Source organism: Camelus bactrianus, chromosome 33, assembly GCF_048773025.1.
Source record: "Camelus bactrianus isolate YW-2024 breed Bactrian camel chromosome 33, ASM4877302v1, whole genome shotgun sequence".
Classification (NCBI taxonomy): Eukaryota; Metazoa; Chordata; class Mammalia; order Artiodactyla; family Camelidae; genus Camelus; species Camelus bactrianus.
Genome location: NC_133571.1, coordinates 5,665,674 through 5,690,803, shown reverse-complemented (window position 1 = coordinate 5,690,803; position 25,130 = coordinate 5,665,674). Strand labels below are relative to the sequence as shown.

The 25,130-nt window shown below is 37.7% G+C and overlaps 1 protein-coding gene across 1 annotated transcript in view; it reads right to left on the bottom strand.

Annotated features, from left to right (window-relative positions):
* Positions 1-25,130, bottom strand: part of CUL5 (cullin 5) — an 81,798-nt gene that overhangs the window by 42,782 nt on the left and 13,886 nt on the right. Inside the window, exons 2-7 of the mRNA XM_074357067.1 lie at positions 22,246-22,355; positions 9,317-9,416; positions 3,490-3,666; positions 1,697-1,838; positions 168-313; positions 5-85 (exon numbers count right to left, since the gene is read on the bottom strand). Of these exons, the coding sequence (XP_074213168.1) occupies positions 5-85; positions 168-313; positions 1,697-1,838; positions 3,490-3,666; positions 9,317-9,416; positions 22,246-22,355 (756 nt within the window). The remainder of the gene's footprint in view (positions 1-4; positions 86-167; positions 314-1,696; positions 1,839-3,489; positions 3,667-9,316; positions 9,417-22,245; positions 22,356-25,130) is intronic.

Sequence of the window (25,130 nt, the reverse complement as noted above, 5' to 3'; positions counted from 1 at the left end):
TTACCGCTTCAACCGAGTTACATTCTCGTCTTGTTTCTAAATAACGTAGTGCTCGTTTTTCTTCTTCTTTTAATTTAGCATCTGCCTGTCCAGAAGCAAAATAGCAGTCATTTTAAGAATATCAAGAAAACAGCTCGAATTATCACATATACTAAGTTCTGACTTACATATTTCATATAATTCTGTACACCATTTTGTTGTAAATATGAGGGTGCCTGTGTTCTATAAAATCTCTCTGTTGAATCCAAGTATGCCTTCTCAAAATTGTCCCTATAAATTTGAAGCTTATCCTCTGGATTAGAACAAAGGTTAACTGAAAAACAGAAAATAAAATTTACTCTAATTATGATTCAAATCAGTACTTTGAGTACAATAAATAAAAACATATACTGAGGAGTCATTATGCTCAAGAAATTGTGACGATGCTCAAGAGAACATAAAGCCATATAAGATAAAATCTGTCTCCATAAGAAACTTAAAAAGATAATAGAACAAAACAGTAAAGTGACAAAAAGCACAGATAACAAAAACTATTTTATTTCAGAATAGGAAAGAGACTAACTTCTAACTGGATGATCAAGAAACCATTCATAGAAAAGATGGGATCTGAATTGAGTCTTAAAGAACAAACCAGGATTTACACCGATTAGTAAAGTAAGTAAATATTCAGAAGCAGAAAAACACAACATCAAATCGAAGCACAATGACTAGGTTGTCTGTCGGGACTGTAAGGTTAATAGAAGATAAGGCAGAGTGGTAATTAGGAGTGGTTACGGAGAACCTCAGCTCTCTGGCTAAGTAACCTGAATTTAGCATGGCATACCATCAAATGGGCAAGAAAAATACCACTCATATAGTACTTAAAAATTAATCTTGTGAACGGTAAATGACTTAAGTGATAGCAATAAGATCACTATAAGAAGACTTTTTGAGAAGTCTAGAAGTAGAATTAAAAGAAGTCTAAACTGGGGGGAGTTGGAATAAAAAAGAATAAATGTCAAGGACAAGGCTAATGAAAATCCAGACTCGATACCTAAAGAAATACAAGGGCAATGCAGAAAGCAAGTGAAAGACAGCTAAAGGTTCATTCTTACTGACAACTATTTCGCGCCGGGCATTCTATGTTCAATAAAGATACAGGGTGAAGAACACGGAAGTATTAGGACAGGGAGGCACAGGTGCTATGAAGCACCTAACCTCATCCGGGAACTAGGAAAGGCCTCCAGGAGGAAACAGGACGAGGATGAGTTGGAAGATTAAAGGGAAGGGAAGAGTATTCTAGTCAGAGGAAGCAGCACATCTGCCTGAATGAGCAAACGAGAACATCACTGTCAGACACTGAAAAGTTTAGAGAGGAACGAACACCCGGAATTAATTTATGTCCTAAAAACGTAAGTACAAAAACCAGTCACCTTTTATAAGCTATAGATTCAAATCTACATTTCTCTAATTTAGATCACAAAAAGATTCACGAGCCAAGAAATGAGTGAGATGGAGAAAATAAGTGTTAACCACGCGAATATGGATTTTTATAGGTTCCATTTAAGGAGACTACCCTCTGTGTCCTCTTACAAGCACGTGGCACTAGAGGTACATGTGACTACATGCTAGTGAACATAGCTTTGATAGTACTACTCGATAATTCCCTTAGAATTTCCATGAAAAGGAAATCTGATCATAAAAGTTCAGAACATACCATAGGATTCTCTTACTCCAATGACAAGCTGAGAATCAAAAGCTTCTCCTAATCTCTCAGCATGTACCAGCTTCATTGCACTATCTTGAAGTCGGTTTTTTATATTTGAAAAGATTGACTCATTCCATGTATCAAGCATGAGCTAGGAAAAAAGAACAACATATGCAATCATTTCAGTCAATAATATACCAAGTGCCACATATAAACACACAAAATTTTAAGTACAAACACTTGAAAAAGAAATAAAATTCTTAGACCCACATTCACTTGAGTACTGTAGGAAAGCGGCACATTTAAATCTAGTTAATAATAGGTGGGAAATAACGGTAAAGAGTCAAACGTAACTGGATTTGAATTCCAGCTCTGTTACTTATTTACCTGCTTTCTCATCTGTAAAACAGTGAAAATAACAGTACAAATTTCAAGTGGCTGTTGTAAAAATTAAGTATGGTAATACAGGAGGGAGGGTATAGCTCAGTGGTAGAGTGTACACCTAGCATGCACAAGGTCTAGGGTTCAATTCCCAGTACCTCTGTTTAAAAAAATAAACAAATAAAGAAACCTAAAATTATCTCCCCCCATTAAAAAATAATATGGTCATACATGGAAAATGTTACTTCCCCTACAGTTCCAAGGCTGAATTTCAGAAATACTGATAAGTGTTTGGCATGCTCAGAAGCGTGTCTGTACGAACATACGATAAATGTGAAAAGGACCAACTGAAAATATGTTTGACACTGAATTTAAAAAGAATATACAAATCCACCTTACAGATGTTCTGTTTAAATGATGGAAGTGGCATACACAAGTCCATGGGTATGCTGTCAGCATTAGCACAGATTTACAGCTGGGAAGGGCCGACAAAGTCCCGGCCACTACTGAAGGCCTGAGTTGGTTGCTAGAACCATCACAGCAACTAGTCAGTTGTTGCAAGTTCAAACGTCATTTTTTTACTTTTCAAATCTGTGGCTCCATTTGATTCTCACAAGCTGAAATACATACATATATATGACAGATATATACATATGGTGAACGAGGACAGCAAGGCGGGGCCGCTGGCTGCAAGGCTGAAAGGGAAATCTGGGACTCTTCCATTTCAGAGCTGAGTTCTCTCCATCAATTCACGAGCTGTTATTGGGCACAGATCTTTTAACTAGAAACTGTGCACAATATGACAATAAGCACAGTACATACCGAGTTTGTAGTAAGTAGAATCAAGTAAAAACTTATAAAGGTGACAGCAGTTTAGCCACAATTAAGCACAAAAATACCAGAAGGTAACCTAATAAAGGAATGATTTTTTTGAACAGAAAAAAATAATTTAATTTACAAAGTAAAAGTACAAAGAAAGAATAAGGAAATAAAATACTAAAAACTAGGAAAAGGAACAGGGTGGGTATAGCTCAATGACAGAGCACATGCTTAACTTGCACAAGCATTCATGAGGTCCTGGGTTCAATCCCCAATACCTCTATTTAAAAAATTAAAATTAAATTCAAAAATTTAAAAATAAACCTTAAAAAAAACTATGAAAAGGAGAAAGTCAGAAGGAAAAGCAAAGGAGGTGATGTATGAAGACACAGATCCACAGCTTCAGACCAGATGAAAGATGAAAGAACTGAAGCTAAAAATGGACAAAAGAAAATTAATGTTACTCAATAAAATTCAGCAAGAGCTGAAAAGGACTTCACATGTGAAATAGAAAAACACACTCCAGTGTAAATTACTTCTGAAAGTCTTCAACTCACCCTATTTCTGAAGAATATTAGAGAAAAATGGGAAAACTGACTTACCTTTCGAACAATACTGTCTTCTACGTTTGATTTTTTATTGCTGCCCTGTTTACCCATTAAAGTGATCTCTAGTTGACAAAAAGGCTTCGGTAAAATATCACACTGTGTAAAGAATTTTCGCCATTCAACAATATAAGCTTTTAGCAAAGCTGTATCATCTTGATGGCTCAGTACTCGCTGAAAAAAAGAATCATATCAATTTAAAATAAATGCAGGTGCTTTAAAAAAATAACAATACATTCATGCCATAAATTTAAAACATTTTCTTTACTATATAATCCATATTATATCCAAAAGAAATCAAAACACAGGTATCTATCCAAGAGAAATTAAAACATTTTCACACAGACTTGTTGCAACGAACATTTCACAGTATATACACAGCGACTCCTGTTGTACACCTGAAACTGAAAAAATGTTACTATGTCAATTATACTTCAGTTTAAAAAAATCCTATATACTTCAGCTATTACCTTCTTATCCTCTCCACTTTCTGGCTCCCCCTCCCCACCAAACCCTAAGTAACCACTAATCTATTTTTTGTGTCTATATATTTGCCTATTCTGAGCTCTCATATGAAAGGAATTACACAATAAGCAGACTTTTATGACCGACATCTTTCACATGGCAATAGTGTTTTCAGGGCTCGTCCAAGTTGTAGCATACATCAGTACTTTATTCCTTTTTATTGCTAAATACTATTTCCTGGATATACCACATTTGGTTATCTGTTCACTGATGAACATTTGGGTTGTTTCCACCTTTTGGCTATCATGAACAATGCTGCTATAAATACCTACGTACAAAAACAAACATTCCAAAAAAAAATTGTGCACACTCACCAGAAAAAAAGAGGGGATTCAAATAAAATCAGAAATGAAAGAGGAGACATTACAACTGATACCACAGATACACAAAAGGATCATTAAGAGACTACTGCAAACAATTAAACACCAACAAATTTGACAACACATAAGAAATGGATAAACTCCTAGAAACATACAATCTACCAGGGCTGAGCAGTGAAGAAAAAGAAAATTTGAACAGACCAATTACTGGTAAGTTATCGAGACTGAATTTGTAACAAAAAATTCCCCCCAAAAACACAAGTCCAGGATCAGATGGCTTTAATGGTGAGTTTTACAAACATTTAAAGAAGAATGCCAATCCTTCTCAAACTCCTCCAAAAAAACAGAAGAGGAGGGAACACTTCCAAACTCATTTTATATGGCTAGCATTACCCTGATACCAAAATCAGACAAGGACGCCACAAGAAAAGAAAATCACAAGCCAGTATCTCTGATGAATGTAGCTGCAAAAATCCTGAACAAAATTCTACAAGCCAAATTCTACAGCACATTAAAGGATCGTTACACCATGATCAAGTGGGATTTACTTCAGGGATGCAAGGATGGGTCAACATTCACAAATTAATCAATGTGATACATCACAGTAACAAAATGAATGAAAATTATATGATCATCTCAATAGATGCAGAAAAAGCATTTGACAAAACACAACATCCATTTATGATAAAAAGTCTGAACAAATACAGGGGGAATGTACCTCAACATAGCCAAGGCCATATATGACAAGCCCACAACTAACATCATATTCAATGGTGAAAGCTGGAAGTTTTTCTTCTAAGATCAAGAACAAGACAAGGATGCCTCCTCTCACAACTCCTATTCAACACAATACCAGAAGTCTTGTCCAGAGCAATTAGGCAGGAAAAAGAAACAAAAGACACCCAAATTGGAAAGGAAAAACAAAACCGTCACTATTCGCAGATGATATGATATTATATATAGAAAACACAAAAGACGCCACCAAAAAATAATAAATTAAGTAAAGTTGCAGGATAGAAAATCATTATACAAAAATCTGTTCAGTTTCTACACTCTAATAACAAACTATCAAAAAGAGAAATTAGGGGAAAAAGTCCTGTTTAAAATTGCATCAAAAAGAATAAAATACCTAAGAATAAATTTAACTAAGGAGGTTAAAGACCTACACTGAAACAATGATGCAAGAAACTGAGTGAGACACAAATAAGTGAAAAGATATTCATGCTCATAGATTGGAAGAATTAATATTGTTAAAAGGTCCATACTACCCAAAGTAGGATGGATTCAGTACAACCTCTATCAAAATTTCAGTTAACATTTTCCACAGAAATGGAACCAAGAATCCTAAAATTTGTGTGGAACCACAAAAGACCCCGAATAGTCAAAGCAGTCTTGAGAACTAAGAACAAAGCTGGATGCATCAAGCTCCCTGATTACAAACTATATTACAAAGCTAGTAATCAAAACAGTATGGTACTGGCACAGAAACAGAATATTGATAAATGGAAGAAAATACAAAGTCCAGAAATAAACCCACACGTATCTGGCCAATTCGTTTATGACAGAGCAGTCAAAACTGCAAGAATATATCACCTCACCCCTGTTAAAATGGCTTATTATCAAAAAGACAATAAATAACGAGTATTGATGAGGATGTTGAGAAGAGGAAACCCTTGTGCACTGTTGGTAGGATGTAAACTGGTGCAGCCACTATGGAAAACAGCATGGGGATTTCTCAAAAAAATTAAAAATAGAACTACCATATTTTCCAGCAATTCCACTTCTGGGTATCTATCCAAAACAAACAACACTAATTCAAAAAGATATACGTGCCCCCATATGCACTTCAGCATTATCTCCAATAGCCAAGACATGGAAACAACCTAATGTCCATCAATGGATGAACTGATAAAGAAAATGTGGTACACAGACATAACAGAATATCATTCAGCCATAAAAGAGAATAAAATCTTGCCATTTGTGACACCATGGATGGATTGCGAGAGCATTATGTTTAGTGAAGTAAGTCAGACAAAGACAAATATCTTATGATTTCACTTATATGCAGAATCAAAAACAAAGCAAAAGACAAAACAAAAACAAAAACAAAAACCCCAAAACAAAAAAAAAACAACCCCAAGCTCATAGGTACTGAGAATAGATTAGTGGTTGCCAGGCAGGAGACTGGGGAGGAGCAGGACAAACTGGGTGAGATGGGTCAAAAGGTACAAACTCCAAGTTTATAAAAATAAATTAGTCTCAGGGATGTAATGTACAGCATAGTGATTGCAGTTAATAATACTGTAGTACATATTTGAAAGCTGCTGAGAGTAAATCTTAAAAGCTCTCATCACAGGAAAAATATTAGAAACTACATATGGTGACAAATGTGAACTAGACTTATTGTGGTGATCATTTTGCAATATATACAAATATCGAATCATTATGTTGTACACCTGAAACTAGTATACTGTTAGGTGTCAATTATACCCAAAACAAAAGTTGTTCACAAATGTTCATAGTAGCATTATTCAAAATAAACAGAAAGTAGTAACAACCCAATGTCCATCAATGACAAATTCGTTAACAAAATACAGCATAGCCATACGATGGAATATTATGCAGCCATAAAAAGGAATGAAATACTGCTAAATGCTACAACATAAATGAACCTTGGAAACATTATGACAAGTGAAAGAAGCCAGTCATAAAAGGCCATATATTGTATGATTCCATTTATAGGAAATGTCCAGAATAAACAAATCCAGAGGGACAGAAAGCAGGTAAGCGTTTGCTAAGGTGGGAAGGAGTGGGGAGGAGGGGTGATCATTGGGAGGTAACTACTAAATGGGTACAGAGTTTCTATTTGGGTTATGAAAATGTTCTAGAATTAGTGGGTGATGATTGTACAACTTTGTGAATATACTAAAACACACTTTTTAAAAGGTAAATTTTCTGGTATGCAAATTACATCTCTCTCTCTTTTTTTTTAACCTAATCTATTTTTCCACTGCTGGACTTAAGGCTGGTCCTCTGACTGCCTCTGACCAACAGAATGCAGCAGATGAGACATGCGAGACTTCTGAGCCAAGACCTGAAGAGGTCTGGCGAGATCCCACTACTACCTCAAAGCCTGGCTTCCTTGAGCATGAGAAACCACGTGAGGGGGAAAAGCCCCAGAAGCAAGCCAGTACCAAACATGAGGAACATGAAAAAAAGCTCTCTTAGACCACCCGTCCCTGCACAGCCACCACCTTACTGCCACGTTAATAAGTTCAGATGAAATCAGTGAGTCTAGCCCAAACTGCTAAGCCACAGAACTACGTGCAAATAAAGAGTTATGTTAACCTTAAAAAGGAAAGAAAACATCAGAATTAATAACTTCCCAAACATTGCACATTTACTTATACTTTCCTTTTTTGTCATTTTATATAATGCTGTAATAAACATTTCAATGCATACTGCCTGCCCTCTTTAGGAGATGTGGTCCTTCCTAACAAGGTAATTTCAATTAGTTTCATAATTGACTAGTAAAATAACTCACAAAGCTTGATTTTCTCAACAGTTTTTAAATGTTTTAAGTTACATACTCACATCTGGCACTGCCAGTTCTGCAATCTAACTGCTCTAACTTAGTGGCACTAAATCCCATCCTCAAGTTCTGGCTGAGGTCTACATTCCAAACCTCCCCCTGGACTGTGGTACAGTGAAACCCTTAAGACATTTTGTTTTCTAGTGTGAAGTATATTTCTAAATATCTGTTAACAATATCTAAGATGATTCTTTATGAGCCCATTTCCAGAAATTGAACGGTAATGCTCTATCAGTTTGAAATAATGTAATTTATCTTCACCAAAAATCACAAACGGATAAGCTGATATGCTTTCCAATGCAAGCAGAAACTGTTTTCCTAAATCAGTTCTAGAAAAATACATTTTGATTAAATTGTGATAGTGAAACATTAATTTTTCTAACCAAACCTGACAATAATTTATCTTCATTAAAAGATAATGTCCTATAAAACTCTAATTTTTAAAAAAAAATCATTGATCAAGATGGCAGAATTAATGGTGTCATCAATAAAATATTTCATTTCATAATATATAACATGATATCGTTCTTATTTCATCATGGTAGTGACTACTAGCAGAATTAAATATATACTAATCATATATTCAATTAAGTCATATATAGAAAAAATTCATTTTTAATATCCAACTGCTAACACTTTAATATTTGATAAGATTTCTAACAGACTTTTAGTGCTAGAACATTAGAACATTAGTGTTGTACAATTCTAGCTCTCTAGTTTTCAAACTTCATTTTATAGCAAAGAAGGTAATCTCATGTCCTTAGGTGGTAAAGGATGCATCAGTGGTGTCACAGTTGATCTGAAACAATACTTTACCTCTGCATTAATTTTTCCCAAAAGAAAGGTTTTAACAAAGATAAAACAAAACTAGCTCTTGCATAATTGACCTAAGGCCTAAATGAGCTTTGTCTTCATTTCAATAATATTAAACGTGTATACATATCATCAACTCAAAGAGTGCTGAATTTCAGCTCAGTAGCAGCAATGCAAGGGACAGATGAAGGATTACAGTTGGAGAAGCAGCTGGAATTAAAGAAAATGACTGTCAGCTTGAGAAGAGGTATTAACTGTGAGGAAAAAATAGATTTATGTGGACTGAAATGTGGCCAAAAACTAACGGTGGTGGGGATTTCTAAAGAATGTACAGAAACCGGAATTCTTTATAGCATCTTTTAATTGAGGATAATAATATATTCTTTTGAAAGAAATGTCACTGAGGAGAGGGAAAACAAGTAACAATCATCTCATTAAAGAATCTATTTAGCAAGTGTATCAAAAGTCAATGCGATATTTTAAAATTACTTCAGGAAGTCCTACGTTTAAAATCAGAAAATATATTCTCTGAGCAAAGCCTTAAAAATAAACAATGTACAGATGCAACACTTACTGCCTGTGCTTGCTTAATAAACTCAAGAATATCTTCTTTTAAAGCCTGATGAATTTTTGCTGGGCCTTTATCATCCCAGAGACAGACTGCGTGTACATCCCTGTGAAAACAAAGCAGGTGAGCAAACATCAACACTGGAACAAGGACAAAGGCAAAACTCACACCGAGCTCCCACGGGCCACGTGAGGCCAGGATGAGAGTGCTGGCGTCCACGCCTACGAGCCCGGCGTTCTTTGTAAGCTGCCTCACACATGTTTGTTTCTGTTTATTTTGTCATTGTTTTCCTTAAATTGTTGCAGCTTACTGATTAAATTTTTAATTATAGAAACATCTCCCAATCAGACTCCCAAAGTTAACTACTATTAATATCTTCTTGGGCAAAGACAAGCAAAAATCCTTTAATACATAAACAATATGTGTATTCTTTTTTTAAAAAATGAATAATTTAAATCCCACTACAGCAAAACTCCTAGTTTCCTCCATATAATTGATCACATTACACATCAATTACCACTGTGTCTCCTTTATTTACCATAAACAGAAATATATTTAATATTAATACACGGTCACAGAGTTCATTTTCTAATTACTTCATTGTAGAGCAGGGAAACATAACAAAATGATAGTCTTATACTGGGGATTCTTTTTTTCAAAAAATGTTCCCCAGTGACTCATTCAGTACTTTCTAGAGCCCCTACCATAAAAAAAAAAAATTAAAAATAAAATTGAAAAGCCACAAAAAACATCTCTAGAATTGTAACATAACACTGGTCAGATTTTTTTATATTCAGATTCTTAGGCACATAATTATATTCCGAAGTTCTGCCTGCATATTAATTTGAATTTGCTTTTGTCATCTGTTAAATTCAGCTTAATAGTCGTATCTGGCCCAGTGCCTAAGATGTAGTAAGCACACAAATATTTGTTACATAACAACATAATAGATAACATCTGACTGCTTACACTACACGCCAGATACTATTCTGAACTGTTTTAACTCGCCAAACCTTCACAGCAACGCTGAAGTAGTACTATTTCTACTATCATTTTACAGATGGGGAAACTGAGGCAAAGAAAGGCTAAGTAATATTCCCAAGATTACATAGCCAGTCTGTGGTGAACCCAGACAGTCAGGCTCCAGAACCCACACTAAACCATTTCCCTTAACTTACTCTTGCACCCCTCCCACCCTTCCAACTGTAGCCAAAGTGATCTTCATAAAACCCAAATTACGTCTTATTTCTCTGTACTGAAAATCCTCCAGTGGTTTCCCACTGCTCTTTGAATAAAGTACAAAATGGTTAAGTGACCCCTGTAATAGCTCTGCAATCTCACCTCACGGCTAAAGGAATCCAGAGTCTAAAAGAAGAAACTGATACAAAAATAGATTGATTATATTTCAATATGTTTACAATTACTACGTATATAAACACAAGATAGCTTAGGAACAAACGGAGAAGGTGCGGGTGGAAGTGAGAGGTCGAGTTAAAAAGGGAGGACTCCCTGGTAGAGCTGATTCCAAAGCTTCTCTCGAAGAACTAGCAGGATTTTTCCAGGCAAAGGTGTAAGAAAGCGGGGAAGGATATTTTATGAAGAAGTCACAATATGAATAAATAATTGTAGATCACTATGGTGTTTTTTGCAGTGAACTATTAACAAATCAGTGTGGCATCGTGTTAAGTGGGAAGTGATAAGCAAGAAACTTAACAAAGTAACCCTTTTTTTTTTTAACCCCTACATCCAATTATAGTCCTACAGTATCCATCACCTAAATGTCTCTCCAACTTGGACACTTCCATCCATCACCAGCAACAGTCAAAATCACGACCATCTCTTACTGGGCTTACTATAACACAAACTAGCATGTACTGACTGCTTACTATGTGCCAAACGCTTTACTGAGTCATGCATTACTTTAGGTCTTTGGAAAAGAACATGGGATCAGACATGCAAGAGATTTACTGAGGGTGATGCCTGTGAGAGAAAATGGGAAGTGAGGTACAGGAAGCCGGGCAAGAGATAAGCCCACAATGCTGGTCTGGTTCCATAGGGAAGAGAAAGAAGAAGGTCGGGTAGCAACAGTCCTAAGATGGCAGTGCAGTTCTAAGAAAGTTTGGTAAAGCTGTTGGAGAGTTTTGGAGCAAAAATCACCAATCAGAGAAGTCCCATGCCTTCCCCCCCCCCCGCCCCAATCAGGAGTCCCTGCCGACTCAAACCACTGTGAGGAACAGTCAGAAGGGCTCAAACGTGAGGAGCCTCTTAAGTCAAGAGGGAATGGTGGGGAGCTGGGTACCCAAGAAAGAGTCAAACTTGTGATCAACACATCTTCTCCAGCTCCCTTTCCGCAACGTCCAGGTGCTCCCATGTGCCGTTACATCAGGGAAGAATATTCTCAATGTACTCTTTCTTATTCAAAATACAATACGTTTCACCACCACACAACAGACCCTGTCAAGTCTCCAGGTCGATTTTCATACACATTTTGAGGAATACATTGTAACAAACTTGAGGAATGTATTCTGACAATACTCTCAAAACCCTCTATTTTCCTCCCTCTAATCCTTCTCTCTTCCAACACTTCTCAGACGAAACCAAGCCTGGATGTCTTTTTTTCCCCCAAGTTTTACAACATACTATAAGGGTTTCTGAATGTTACAGAAATTATATAAATAATAATTTTAAAAATTATTCAAATGTAGGTAGTGGGATTGAATCTAGGACCTTGTGCGTGCTAAGCATGTGCTTTAACCACTGAGCTATACCTACTGCCTCCATAATTTTTTCACTCAACATGTTTCTGATATTTACCCATATACATGCATGTAGTTCTGGTTCACGTACTTTATGTTATAGCAAATGGCACTTCAACATAAAAAGGAAGGAGTAATGGGTGAGCAATAAATACCTGAAATTAAGTATGAATGAAGAGGAACACACTCTCTTGGAATATGTAACCAAAGTGATTTTAAAAGGGACATGCTGTAGGGGAAATTCTTTTTAAATACTTCACTATATTACAAAAATCAAGGAGTTGGGAAGTAGGAGAATAATGAAGTAAAAACTCTTCAAAGGTTTCAAGGGGACAGACATAAGGAATGAGCAACGAAGTAAGGGGTAAGAAGTATCCCAAAGGTTTCAACTTCCTTAGGTTAGTAAGGAAGCAAAAGAAATAGTGTGACCTTGGTGCAAAAAATAGGTATTTTGCTTTTGATTAATAGTAACACCATACACTTCTGATTGAGCGTGAAAAACAGTAAAGTAACCACTAATGGAAGTGAACTTTCAGATTAACAAAAATAAGGAAAAGGCAAAACAAGGAAACAATAGTATTTAATAAGTGACAAATTACAGAAGCAATAAAAAGAGTATCAGTTATAATATTAAATCGAACTAAATAATTTATCCCATTAGAAGAAAATACGCTTTTCAAAAGGAGAGATATTATGATTCCACTTACATGTGGAATTGAGAACAGGCAAATTCATAGGAACAGAAAGTAGAATGAAGGCTCCCAGCTGCTGGCAGGAGGGGCACTGGGAGTTAATTGTTTAGTGGGTACAGATCTTCTGCTTGGGATGATAAAGTCATTGTGAAAATGGACACTGCTGATGTTTGCACAACATTATGAATGTATTCAATGCCACAGAATCATATACTTTAAAAAGTGGCTAAAACAGTAAATTTTACATAATGTATACTTTACCAAAAAATTTTAATGCCAAAAAAAAAAGTGTGTCTTAAGAGATACAAGGCAAGTATAAACTAAAAAAAAAGCAGGGTGGCAACATTTGTATCATCCAAAGAAGAATTTAAACTTAAAAGGACTAAAGAGAGGAAACATTGTTTAAAGATAAAAAGCATTATTTATTAAGATGTGTCCATCTATTTATACCAAAAATATACATCTCAAAATATAAAACAAAAAGAATAAGAAATGTAAAAACTGGATACAAATACACTGTAATACTTTAAAACATCCTTGTATCAGGAAGCACTCAGCTGAAAACATTAACGTCAATCAACAATGGCCTAATCAGGTTCTTTTTCTTATGTAACAAGAAGTCTGGAGAAAGGCACTGGCTGAGGTCTGCTTAGAGACTCACCAGGATCTCTCTCTCTTCACTCTGTCATTTTAGCATGTTAGTCTGTGGCTGGTCTAAGGGGAAAGGGAGGAGAGTGTCACTTAGTTTAATTCATCTGGAAAGCAAAACCTTTCTGAGAAGCCCACCATAGACCTATTTGCCAGGATTATGTCACATGGCCACCTTAGTGGTAAGGAAGGCCAAAGAAGTATTAAATTATCTAGCCTCTGTAGTGGTAGGAGCACAAGGCAGAGAGAACCAGGAATGCATATGGCTTAGCTAATCAACACTGTCAGAAAATCTCTCAACATTGAAAAATCTGGGAAAAAAAAATTAAAAGACACAGAAGAATTGAAAAATACAATTAATGGCTATGATTAATTAGGCAGAGATTCTTTCAAATCACAAAAAGATAATTTTTTCCTAAGAGCACGTGCATACATACAAAATTTTTAAAATCTAATTTTATAGGCTATTTCTCTGGTTATAATCCACAAATAAATAAATAAATGATAAAAACTTCAATATCTAGAAATTTAAGTTCCTAGATAATGCATGCATTAAAGAAAAAGTAAAAAGAAAAATTACTATCAATCAAGAAAGAAAGAAAAAAGAAAAACACTTCATACCACAAAAACCTATGGTGACAATAAAAGCAGTACTAAGGAAAAAAATGTATAGTTTGAATGCTTTCATTGTAAAGAAAAATATTAAAAAGACTTTAAAAACTAAGGGTTCAATAACAGAACTAAGAAACCAGACAAAGAACAAAATAAAATCAAAGAAATCAGAAGACATTAATATGGAAGCAAATTATAAATATGACAATGAACAAAAACGGAATATTATTCTTTCCCAAAAACTAATTTTTACCTTTGTTCTTTTCTCTATTCACAATTATTTTGTATTTCATTAATTCTGTCTTTTGTCTTTCCTTTTTGTCTTTCCTTCCTTCTACCTTCTTCAAGTTTAATTTGCTGTTTTTTTCATTTCTTGAAAGAAAAACTTAAACCACTCACTTCTAGCTTTTTTTTTTTTTGTCTAATATATGCATCAAAGGCTATAAACTCCTTTGCAATTAAGCACTGCATAGATGGATCCAACAAGTTCTGATATACCAAAGTAATTTTTATAGCTCAATTATGTGAAAAGTTTGATAAAATGAATCAACTCCTTAATACCCATATTAAAGAAAACTACGTAGGATTAGGGATAAAAAATGAGATGTTAACCACATACATCATGTAAGCCTACTACCTACAATTCTATGGCAACAAATTTCTAAACCTGGAAGAAATGGAATAAAATGTGAAAAGACACCTTTTCTCATTCCCAATTTTAAACGAAATGCTTCCAGCTATCATTACAGGCATGTCTGCTGCTAGCATACTCACAGATCACCTTTATCAGATTAACAAACAATATTTTTATTTTTCTATTTTATTTTGGAAAGCTTATCTCTATGTTTTTTTCTTCATCTATTATGATCAATTTCTGATATGATTTTGTCTTTTTCTATTTGTTTTCTGAATTCAATTTTCATTTCATTTCCTCCTATTTTTGTTGATTTCTCTCCTTAGTTTTTGAATTTTCAGCTCGTTTGTTTGACAAGCAGCCCCACATGGCTGTGTGAAGGTACTGAGCTCAGCAGAGTATTCTGTTCGTGTTCTTCTGCTTCATAGCTGGTTTCCGTGGAACAATTTTTATCAGCGAAAATATTTTAATTTGTTCTTTTTTGTAGTTTTGGATGGATGATGTCTACTTTTTTCTATGTATATTTATCTCATGGTCAGGATTCCTAGTTCAAGAGCACCTCGCTCAGTTTAGTTTAGTAAAGCTCAATCTCTTTAATGGCCAATGTTGGTAACAGTAGAAGAAGGGGTACCTATTTTATTTCTGCAGGATCCTTCAGTCTTCTAAATCCTTACTTGTCTGAAAGTATGTCCATTTTGCCTTAAATATGATTAAAAACTTGACTAGGTATAAAATACTAAGTTCAAATTAATTCCCCTTTAGATATTTAAAGAAAAATTTATCAACCTCCTGCATCCAATTTGGCCAATGAAAAGAGGGCAGAGAGGCTATTTTGCTTGAAAGGTAACTGATTTTTTTTCTCTGCAAGAATTAGGATTCTTTATCCTTGGAATTCTGAAATGCCTTAAGGACATGTACAGGCATGTACATGAACATGTACAGCACTTCCAATACGAAGATCTGTAGGGCTGGGTAGGAAGGTACACGATTCCAGCCCTGGGAAACTTTCTTCTTATCCTTTGGGACTACATCCTCTCCTCTACACTTACGTCCTCTCCTTCTGGAACCTCTCTTAAGTCTACGTTAGCCCAATTCTAGAGCTATGCTCTGTATGTCTTAATTTTTATTTGATTTTCCGTACTTTGCTCTATATTAAGGGAGAACTCTGGTTTTATTTTTCAAATCAGTAATTTGATCTTTTAAATTTATTTAACTCATTTTTTCATTTGAAAGATCTCTTTGACTCTTCCATTTTCAAAATAGTCTTCTTTCATTTTATTCCTAATGATATATGCTAGCATGTTTTTTGATTTACCTTCTAAACCTTGCATCATTTATTTCCTCTGGGGTACAGCCACTAAGGTGGCCCTCAATGATCCCTGTCTTCTGGCTGGAATTCATATCTATGTACAGTTCCCTCCTACAGTGTACAGGCATTTATCTGTGTGATCAGTAGCATACAACAGAAGTGATAGCCTGTCACTTTCAAAATTATGTTATAAAACACCATGACTTCTGTCCTGGAAGCACTCTCTCTCGCTCTGGGGAAAGCAAGCTGCCACACGGTAAACAGCTTTACGGACAGTTCTACACAGTGAGGAACTGAGCAGCTAGGGAAGAACCAAGGCCTGCCAACAACAATCGTGTGGGTAAGCTTTGAAGATCATTCACTCCTAGCTGAATAAAGGCCTAGGTCTTCTGCCTAGAGCCTGACTCAACCTCATGAGAGACTCTGGGCTAGATCTGCCCAATTAAGATGCTACCAGATGCCCGCCCCTCAGGAACAGCACAGACACTGTGTGTGTGTGTTATTTCAAGCTCCAAGTTTTAGGGTGATTTGTTGTGCAGCAATAGACAACTAACAAGAGATACAATAAAGAAGGTAGGGGACTGCTGTAATCATTCAGCCAAGACTGTGGGGAAAAGAAGTGGGATGGAAAGAAATTCAAGACATATTAAATAAAAACCTGTGAAACCTAATCATCAGTTGGACATGAAGGAGCACAAAAAACAGGAGGTTGACGGTAGCCTCCAGATTTTCGGTTGAGACTGTAACAGATTTTCATCATTCTAAATCTGAAGTATTTGTGGAACTTAAGGGACAGACACATGAAGGGAACCACAGGCCACGTGGGTACAGAACTTTGGAGAATAACCCGGATTCCTTATAAAGATATGAGATCTCAGGTAAAAGAACAAGGAAAAAAATGGAACTCTGGAGGAAACCAGTAATTAAGGGGCACAAAAGGACGTGTCAGCTAAGATGACAGAGCCGAGGCAGACAAGAGATGAGAGAAAAAACAGGAGAAAGTGTTGTCACAAAAACCAACTTAGGAACAAGAAAAACATTAGAAAAATTATTTATAGTAAAGATGAATTTTCTTAGAAATAGAGTCTCATGGTGGAGTTGGGGGGACCAGTTCTGTGGTAGAGCTCATGCTTAGCATGCACGAGGTCCTGGGTTCAATTTCCAGTACCTCCGTTAATTAATTAAATAAGTAAATAAATAAATTAAAAATTTTAAAGTAAAAATTCATTTTTAAAAAGTCTCATACATTGAAAATAATTCATTATTTAATTTTGACCTCAATTTTACAAATCAGAGTCAAACCAAACAATATATATCTAAAGGAGCAGTTCTCAACTGAGGGACTCACTGCCTCCTCAGGACACTGGATATGATGAGGAGTGGAGAAGGGAGGACACACAGTTTATGAGGGTGAAGGCCAGAGGTGATAAACATCCCACAACATGCACAACACCCAAAGTGCCAACAGCACCTGGACTGAGAAACAGTGATACAGGTTACGGGAAAATGGGGGCAAACAACCAACGTAGTTTAATACCAATACAGCATTTTTAGTACTGCAGATTTAGAAAGATATAAACAAGCTAAATGTTATTAGTTAACATGACTAAATAGGTTAAAATTTAGAAAGCTTTTAACTAATGTAGGTTTTACAATTTTGGTGAAAGCATGATAGGACACACAAGAATCCTTTAACCTAAAGGGATTTATGTGCTGAGCAGCCTTCGGTAACTCTAAGGAGATCAAGGATTTTTAAAAAACGACGTGCTGAGGCTACTAACTGGATCAAATACAAGGTTACTGACTATTTCTGCTTGGAAGTAACTTCAAGCAGGAAACACCACCACACTACGCTCCTTTTCCCACTCAGGAATCTGCACAGAAGCAGCATTATTCTAGATAACAGATTATATAATCAACACAAATTGACAAAACCAAAACCAAAACCAAAATCAAAACCAAAACCCCCACAACATTCAACATATTAGTCATAAAATATGTTTAATCAAATAACTTAAGAAAAATATATGTATACATGAATGCTATAAAGTTTCAAAAAGGTCTCAGTTGCTTCTTACTGAACTCAAAAGGCAGAATCATGGATATACGTCAATTACTATCACGCAGTAAGTTCTACATTGTTTAGGATTAGACCCTCCTTATGTGATAAAGAGAAAAAATGAGCACAACAGCCTAATGTGTGTAGATTATTCATTCACACATCTACAACTCACTGACACAGTCTCTCCCTAGCGCACACGCCAACAAACATTACAGCAGGGCTGAAACTACCACGCCTACAAGACATGGCTGCAAGGCTGGTGGCCCTTGGCTGGCACATGGGAATTTGGATTTTGTGAGGGTTCTCACCATTTCCTGATCAGAACGGCTCGCTGTGTCTCAACTGTTTATGTAAAGTATCTGATTTATGCTGAACACTTGCTTTTTGTCTGGGAGTCTGGGATTTTGGTTCATGTCAGGCAGAAGCTGCCTATATGACCAGCTCCCTCAGTAAAAGCCCTGGACCCTGACTCTTTAAGGAGCATCCCTGGCAGACAGCATTTCACACGTGTTGTCACGATCAGGTGCTGGAGGACTCAAGTGGATGTGCTCCAACGGGAGAGGGCACTCGGAACATTGTGCCTGGTTCCCCCTGGACTTTCCCACGTGCACCTTTGTTGCATTTTGCCTTGTATCCTTCACTGTGATAAATGGCAGCCATGAATACAGCTATATGCCGAGTCCTGAGTCTTCCTAGCAATCACCTGGGGGTGGTCCTCAGACCACTGACGTGGTTGGTGTCAGAAGTGGGATTTATTAAACATGGTGAAAGCACTGTCTGAGAAAAGGAAAGATGAAGTTGCACGATGAAACCTTGCTGCTTGCGTGCTTATGAGCTCACCCACCGTGTGAACCAGCAGCTGAGGTGCTATCTGCTGCAAGAGGTGAGAGCTACCTATGAAATTTGACAATGATAGCTCTAACCTCAGTAGGGCTGGCTCATTCAGCCCCCTAGCTGTTTCTGGCCATGTTGATCCGAGTGAGAGAAGGAAAAGCACAGCATGGGTGACGCCTTTGGGTTTTGTTCTCGCCTCCAAGTAGGAGGAGAAAAGGCCTGAAGTTGTCAAAGGTAAACTCTGGGTGGACCAAAATGTGAAAATGTTTGGTCTATCCTCTAAGCACGAGGAATTAACAGTTCTATTAGATCTCAGAGCTGAAGACAGCTTCAGATAACCAAGGGGAAGGAGACCACTCCAGCTGTTTCTCTAGCCTGACTACTCTGCTGCAGGCCCTCCAACGCCTCTTACATGCCAGTCAGGATCTCCCGGCAACTGTAATGTTAATACTGGAAATGCTAAATTCATTGCTGAGAGTTTGAATAAATTTGTAATGAGAAAAAAAGGGGTAGGGGATGTTTAAAAGATGGCTTTGTACTTTGTGGCTACTGCATCTGAAAGTATGATAAATAAAGATATAAAATATTATATGCTTGCACTTTCATACATACTAGAGGGAACGTTATCAATCAGGAAAAGTTGCAAAATAAAAACTTAGTGAGACACAACTTCCTTGCTTTTTACTGCTGGTAAAGGGATTGGAATTTAAACTGTTTGAGCATTGGAAACAGAACAAACCTCCATAATGGATGTCATTTATTATTATTTTTAACCTATTGGCATCTCTGAGAAAAGGGAAGCAACATGAAAATAAAGGAAATTTCCAGACAGAAATACACTTCTGCAGTATTAAAAAGCAGTTTTTAGTTGCTACTGAGCTCTTGTGAAATTGGACGTTGACTCTGAAAAGCTGATGATTTTCCAGCCTGATGTGCATATTTTTGAGTGGATTAATTTGTTCTCTAAGATTGACAAGTTAAAAAGGGTTTAGAAAAGTCTTGCTTGTCACCTGGACTTAGAACATGACTGTGTCGTCTGCAGTACCTTGGTTATGCTACCGCTTAACTAAAGTCATTGGCTTTTTTGGAATCCTGAATTCACAAATCCTGATTGCTTGGATCTGACTCAGCAGACACCTGACACTGTCTGATATTGGGCTATCTAAACCTCAACACGAGCTGTGCTGAACTAAAGCAGGCTCATGCTCAGTGAGTAGGACTCTGCCTTGGGGACTGTTGAAGATTTAAGACATCCTCTGTGAAGCCACAGACTGATGACATCATGGATTCTGGTTAGACCACCTGAACCACTTGCAGATGCCCAAAGAACAGGGCTCCTTCTCCGCCGGGGCCATCTGCAATCAAGCTGCTGATGGGCTCTGCACCAGGTATTCAGACCTGAAGTGCGTTACTAACTTGTGGTTACTACCAAAAGCTGCAGCTTGGGAGAGTACACTCTACTTGCTCCTTGCAGACCGGATTCATGGCTCAGGGATGTCTCACTGCCATGGGCTTGTGTCCAGCTCTCAGGATTAGTTGTAGTTTTCAACAGTGGGTTAATAACCTGATTTTATTTCCCTCACCTTCACCTAACCCATCCTCGCACACACACCTTAGTAAGGCAACTTCATTATTAAACACAGCCGTCTCCAGAAAGGAATTAAATCTTTTCTAGGCTGCTCACTGGGTAAACGATCAGGACAAAAGGGGTGGGAGGTAATGTAAACTTATTTTGAAATTTTTTGAAAATTTGGGATTTCAATATGTTTTTCTAGTTAAGTTGTACAAAAACGTTTTTCTGTAAAAATGTTTTTATTCCTCTTTCAGGTCTGGATTGGGAAAAAAATGAAAAGATTTCATTAATGAATGGGGCACACTGATTTCATAGGGACAAAAAATAAAACCCAGTATCTAGTGAGGCACATGGGAGGAGGACGTCAATGATTTTTGTTTTTCCTAAGTATTCTTGAAAGTCTTCCCTTCTTCCTGAGGGAAAACTCCTGTTGTCGGCTTTCTACACTGTTGTGAGCGCTTTGAATTCAAACGGAATGCTGAGCTTCCAATCACGCCTAACAGTGCTCTGAGGCAGTGAGCAGGCCCAACCCCTACATCGTTCACAAAGGAGACCTCAAAGTGGCATCGACACCACGAGGCAAATGAAATGGCGTCACGGACACAGTGTGAACTAACCACCTTCGTCCATCTGAAAAGAAGGCCTGAACCGAATTTACTGGACTGGATTTGAGAACTCTATAGAGCAAGAGGCCCCGTGGGAGGAGGACACACTGAGGGCCTTGTCAACCTACACTACCTGACGCGTGTCCGTCTTTCCTGGAGTGCCCTAGCAACTGCAGACTCTTTGTTTCCGGGGTACCGTGCGGCTCCTCTGAAACTGCATTGTTTTGTGTGTGTGCCCTGACCATCATGACACTGCTTCAACCCTGGAAGACTCTCAGGTCTAATTCAACTTTGTGGCCAGAGTTGCAGTTTGCCTCAATTGATGCCTCAGGCCATGCAGAAAAGGTTCATACAGAAACGGAAGGAGAAAGCTACCTGTTTTTGTGAGGTAAACCTCATGGTTGGCGGGATTTATTTTAACTAGCTAAATCTAGGCCCTCTAAAAGGTATAACAAGTTGGTCTTGCCTTGCTGCACATAGGGGTGGGGGTGGGGGAGCGTCCTACTGGTACTAGTGTTGCTGTAAAGACATTCTGGCCAAAGGCCCAAAGTTATTAACACAGCAGAGCTGAGACTGTATTCCTTAGAAAAGCCTGCTTGGCCTTGGCTGGCATCTGAGAACTTGAACGTTCAACAGTTTCCTACAGTGATATAAAGCTTTCCTGAAATGATAAGAATGGCTCACTGTGCCTAAACCGTTTGTACAAACAATATGATTTACCCTGAACACCTGCTCTTTCTGAGAGTCTGGAATTTTGGTACATGCCAGGCAAAGGCTGCCTCTATGACCAGCCCCCAGGAAAAACCCTGGGTACTGAATCTCCAGTGAGCCTCCCTGACAGACAACAAATCACATACGCTGTCAGTCTCATTGCTGGGGATTAAATGTGTCCTGTGTGACCCCACTGGGAGGGCACTCTTGGAAATCTGCGCCTGCTCTTCCCCACACTTGGCCCCACATGCCTTTCCCTTTGGTAGCTTTGCTTTGTAGTCTTTTGCGTAATAAATCACAGCTGTGAGCCCGACTTTACGTTTAGCTCTGAGTCCTCCTAGCAAATCACTGAACCTAGAGGTGGTCTTAGGGACCCCCAACACAACCAGTACAAATTTCAAACAGGTAAACAGACTCATCTGGAGCCAGTATTCCATGTGATTACGGTCACCACATTTCCTTAATGTTAGTAAAAAATCAGAATGAATGGATTACTTACGAAAATAGATCAAACCACTGCTGTTTCGTAACAGACTCCTGGCGTAAAAGCTTCAGAACAATTGGACGCATGAAATCCCATTTGTCTTCAAACTGAAGAGAACCTTTATTCTTGAAAAAAAAAAAAAAAGAATAGTTTAACTTAAATGCAGTTAAGTCAGAAGTGTCTGTTATTTTTATCTCAAGAGACATCTAGAGAAATTTGAAAGAATCAATTTTCCATAATAGAGTCCCTAAAAACTAAATCTGGTACCAAGGAATCACAGGAAGCAACCATAAAAGAAAAAAAAAATCAGCTGTATGTGTGGAAAGTTTGGCCTTGCTCACTGACTAGGTCTGGCCTTTGCCCTTGGCTCAGAGTAGGTAGTACCTCTTCGCCCTTGGAATGTTCTATCTGATAAGAGAGTCTTTGTTTGCCTGGGGACCTTGGGTCATACTGGATAATCTAGCAGTGGGATTTAAAGAGGGGGCTAGCAAACCATACAGTCAGGGTGGGGGGGCGGCCAATCTAGAAACACCAACAATGTGGCTTAAGGTAGGGGGGTTGGGTCAACCAATCTGGAGCCTGAGATTACCCACAGGAGCAATGAGTACACGACGAGGCCTTAATAAAAATTCTGGACACCAAAGGCTGGATGAGCTCCCCTGGCTGACAGTACTTACACGTCCTGTCACTTAAGGAGGGAAGGAGAGAAACGCGACCTGACAGCACCAGAGAGGATGAGAAAAGTGCGGAGTCTGACCCTCCCAGACGCTGCTTCTTCCTTTAGCAGATCCTCATCTGCATCCTTTCCCTTAACAAACCATAACCATGAGCAGAGCAGCTTTCAGCAAGATCTATGAGTGTTTCTAAAGAATTTCAGTGAATCTCAGGGTGGCTTTGGGACCCCCCAAACTCGCAGCTCGTGTCAGAAGTAAGGGTGGTCTCGTGTTTAGAGTCTGTGCCCTCTACTCCTCACAAACAGTAGATAGAAAATCCATATAAACTCTGAAAATTAAGGCAGGAAAACACCTGAAAGACACCTTTCTCACTTTATAATGCTAACAAACTCTGATACCAAATTGGTGAGAAGAGAACAAGAAATGGCAACTCGAGACCAATCTAACAGGAAAACACAGATGCAAAGTCTTAAATAAATATTAATAAATTAAACAAGTGACATATCCTCACGAGGGGAGGGTAGAGCTCAGTGGCAGAGTGCCTGCCTAGCATGCACAAGGTCCTGGGTTCAATTCCCAGTTCTCCACTAAGGGAAAAAATAAAATAAAAATAAAGTAAAAATAAAACAAACAAACAAAATACACACACACAAAAACACCTCATAATCATGCATGTTTATTCCAGGAATGTGAATTTGATATTAAGAAAAAAAATCAATTCATTATTAGAGACCCCACATATGTTAGTCATGAGTACTGTTCCTTTTCAAGTTTACTGATCAAAGCAATACATTTCAACGAAAGTCATTACTTTTCTAACACTGCAGCAGCAAATACTTCTATGAATCTCATTATTATTTTTTACTATACAGTTGTTGAGAATGTTGCTTGCTTGTATCAAATTAAGACTGTGTACTGAATGGAATCTTCAAACTCCCTGAAATTGTAATCTAGAAGCAGTTTCTAAACATACGGTCTGATAAGAACCTACATCAGAGTCGCCTAAGGTGGTGGTTACAGATATATTTATAAAACCTACCTCAGACCTGCTGGATCAGAACCCTTGACGTGAGTTCAGAACCTAAACGTTTATCAAATTCATGAGAAAACTACGTAAAAATGTTGCAGGGTCTATGACGCTAGAAAGGTTAAGGACCACTGACTAACACTGTGAAAGCAAATGGTACTTCCTGCAGCTACAGACACGGCTGATTTTAAAAGTCACTGTACTGTCCTGCCCCAGGTGCCCACTTTTATCACAAAGTTCTCTTATCATAAGAACCCACCAGAGATTCTCCCTCAAAATTCAGCACTGGGGTTAGCTGTGCTTCTCCCCTCAACAACTGGTTTGTTTTCACCTAATGAACTTGAGTGATTCCTGTAGGTAACTCTGCTCTCCTTAGTACTGGCTAATGAGAAACTCAGTCAGATTTGCCGTTCTCTGGTATGTACTCTGAGTACTACCCTTACGGCCAGCTTCACATTTTCCACTGTTATTATTTTCCTATAACCATCATTTCTTTATTTACTCTTCCCTCTGAGGAAAGGGTGTGCAAGTAAACAAATACGGAAGAATCACAGGAAGAGCATGCAAATCTTTTCTTGACTATGACATGGAGAATCCTAATACCCTCTTAAGAGGATACTCGATCAAGACAACTTTCCTGGCAACTTATAAAATTAAATACAGTGTAAGTCCTGCAATTAAAAATCAAAATAGTACAAAGGGATTAGAATAAACAGGTATCTGAGGAACCACTCACTAGGCTCTGAACGCAGCTGTGGCAAAGTGACAGTCAGCACTGTCTCCTACTTGATGAAACACACAATGTTAACTCCAGGAGCATTTTCCTCTAACACTCAGTTAAAGGAGAAATTAAATAACTGAATCTTCCCATGAAGGTTTTACAACAGATTCCAGAAACGATGCTCAAGCAGCTCTTTGACCTACCCTCTGTTAAACTGAAGAGCGTATTGTTAAATCGTAACTAAGCAGCAAGGACACCAAACCTACCGTCTACAAGACAGAATGTCTTACTGATAAGTGAAGACACCTTCAAACTATGAACCTTGATTCATGTTCCCGTGGCTCACTGACGGCCACCTAACCTTTCCTGGTGTGCCACAAAGTCTCTCTGCTTTCATTCTCTCATTATCGCTCAGAGTAACAAGCAGGCTATGTAACTTACCAACTGCTGTTAAGTCTAGCATGATCACACTCACCGG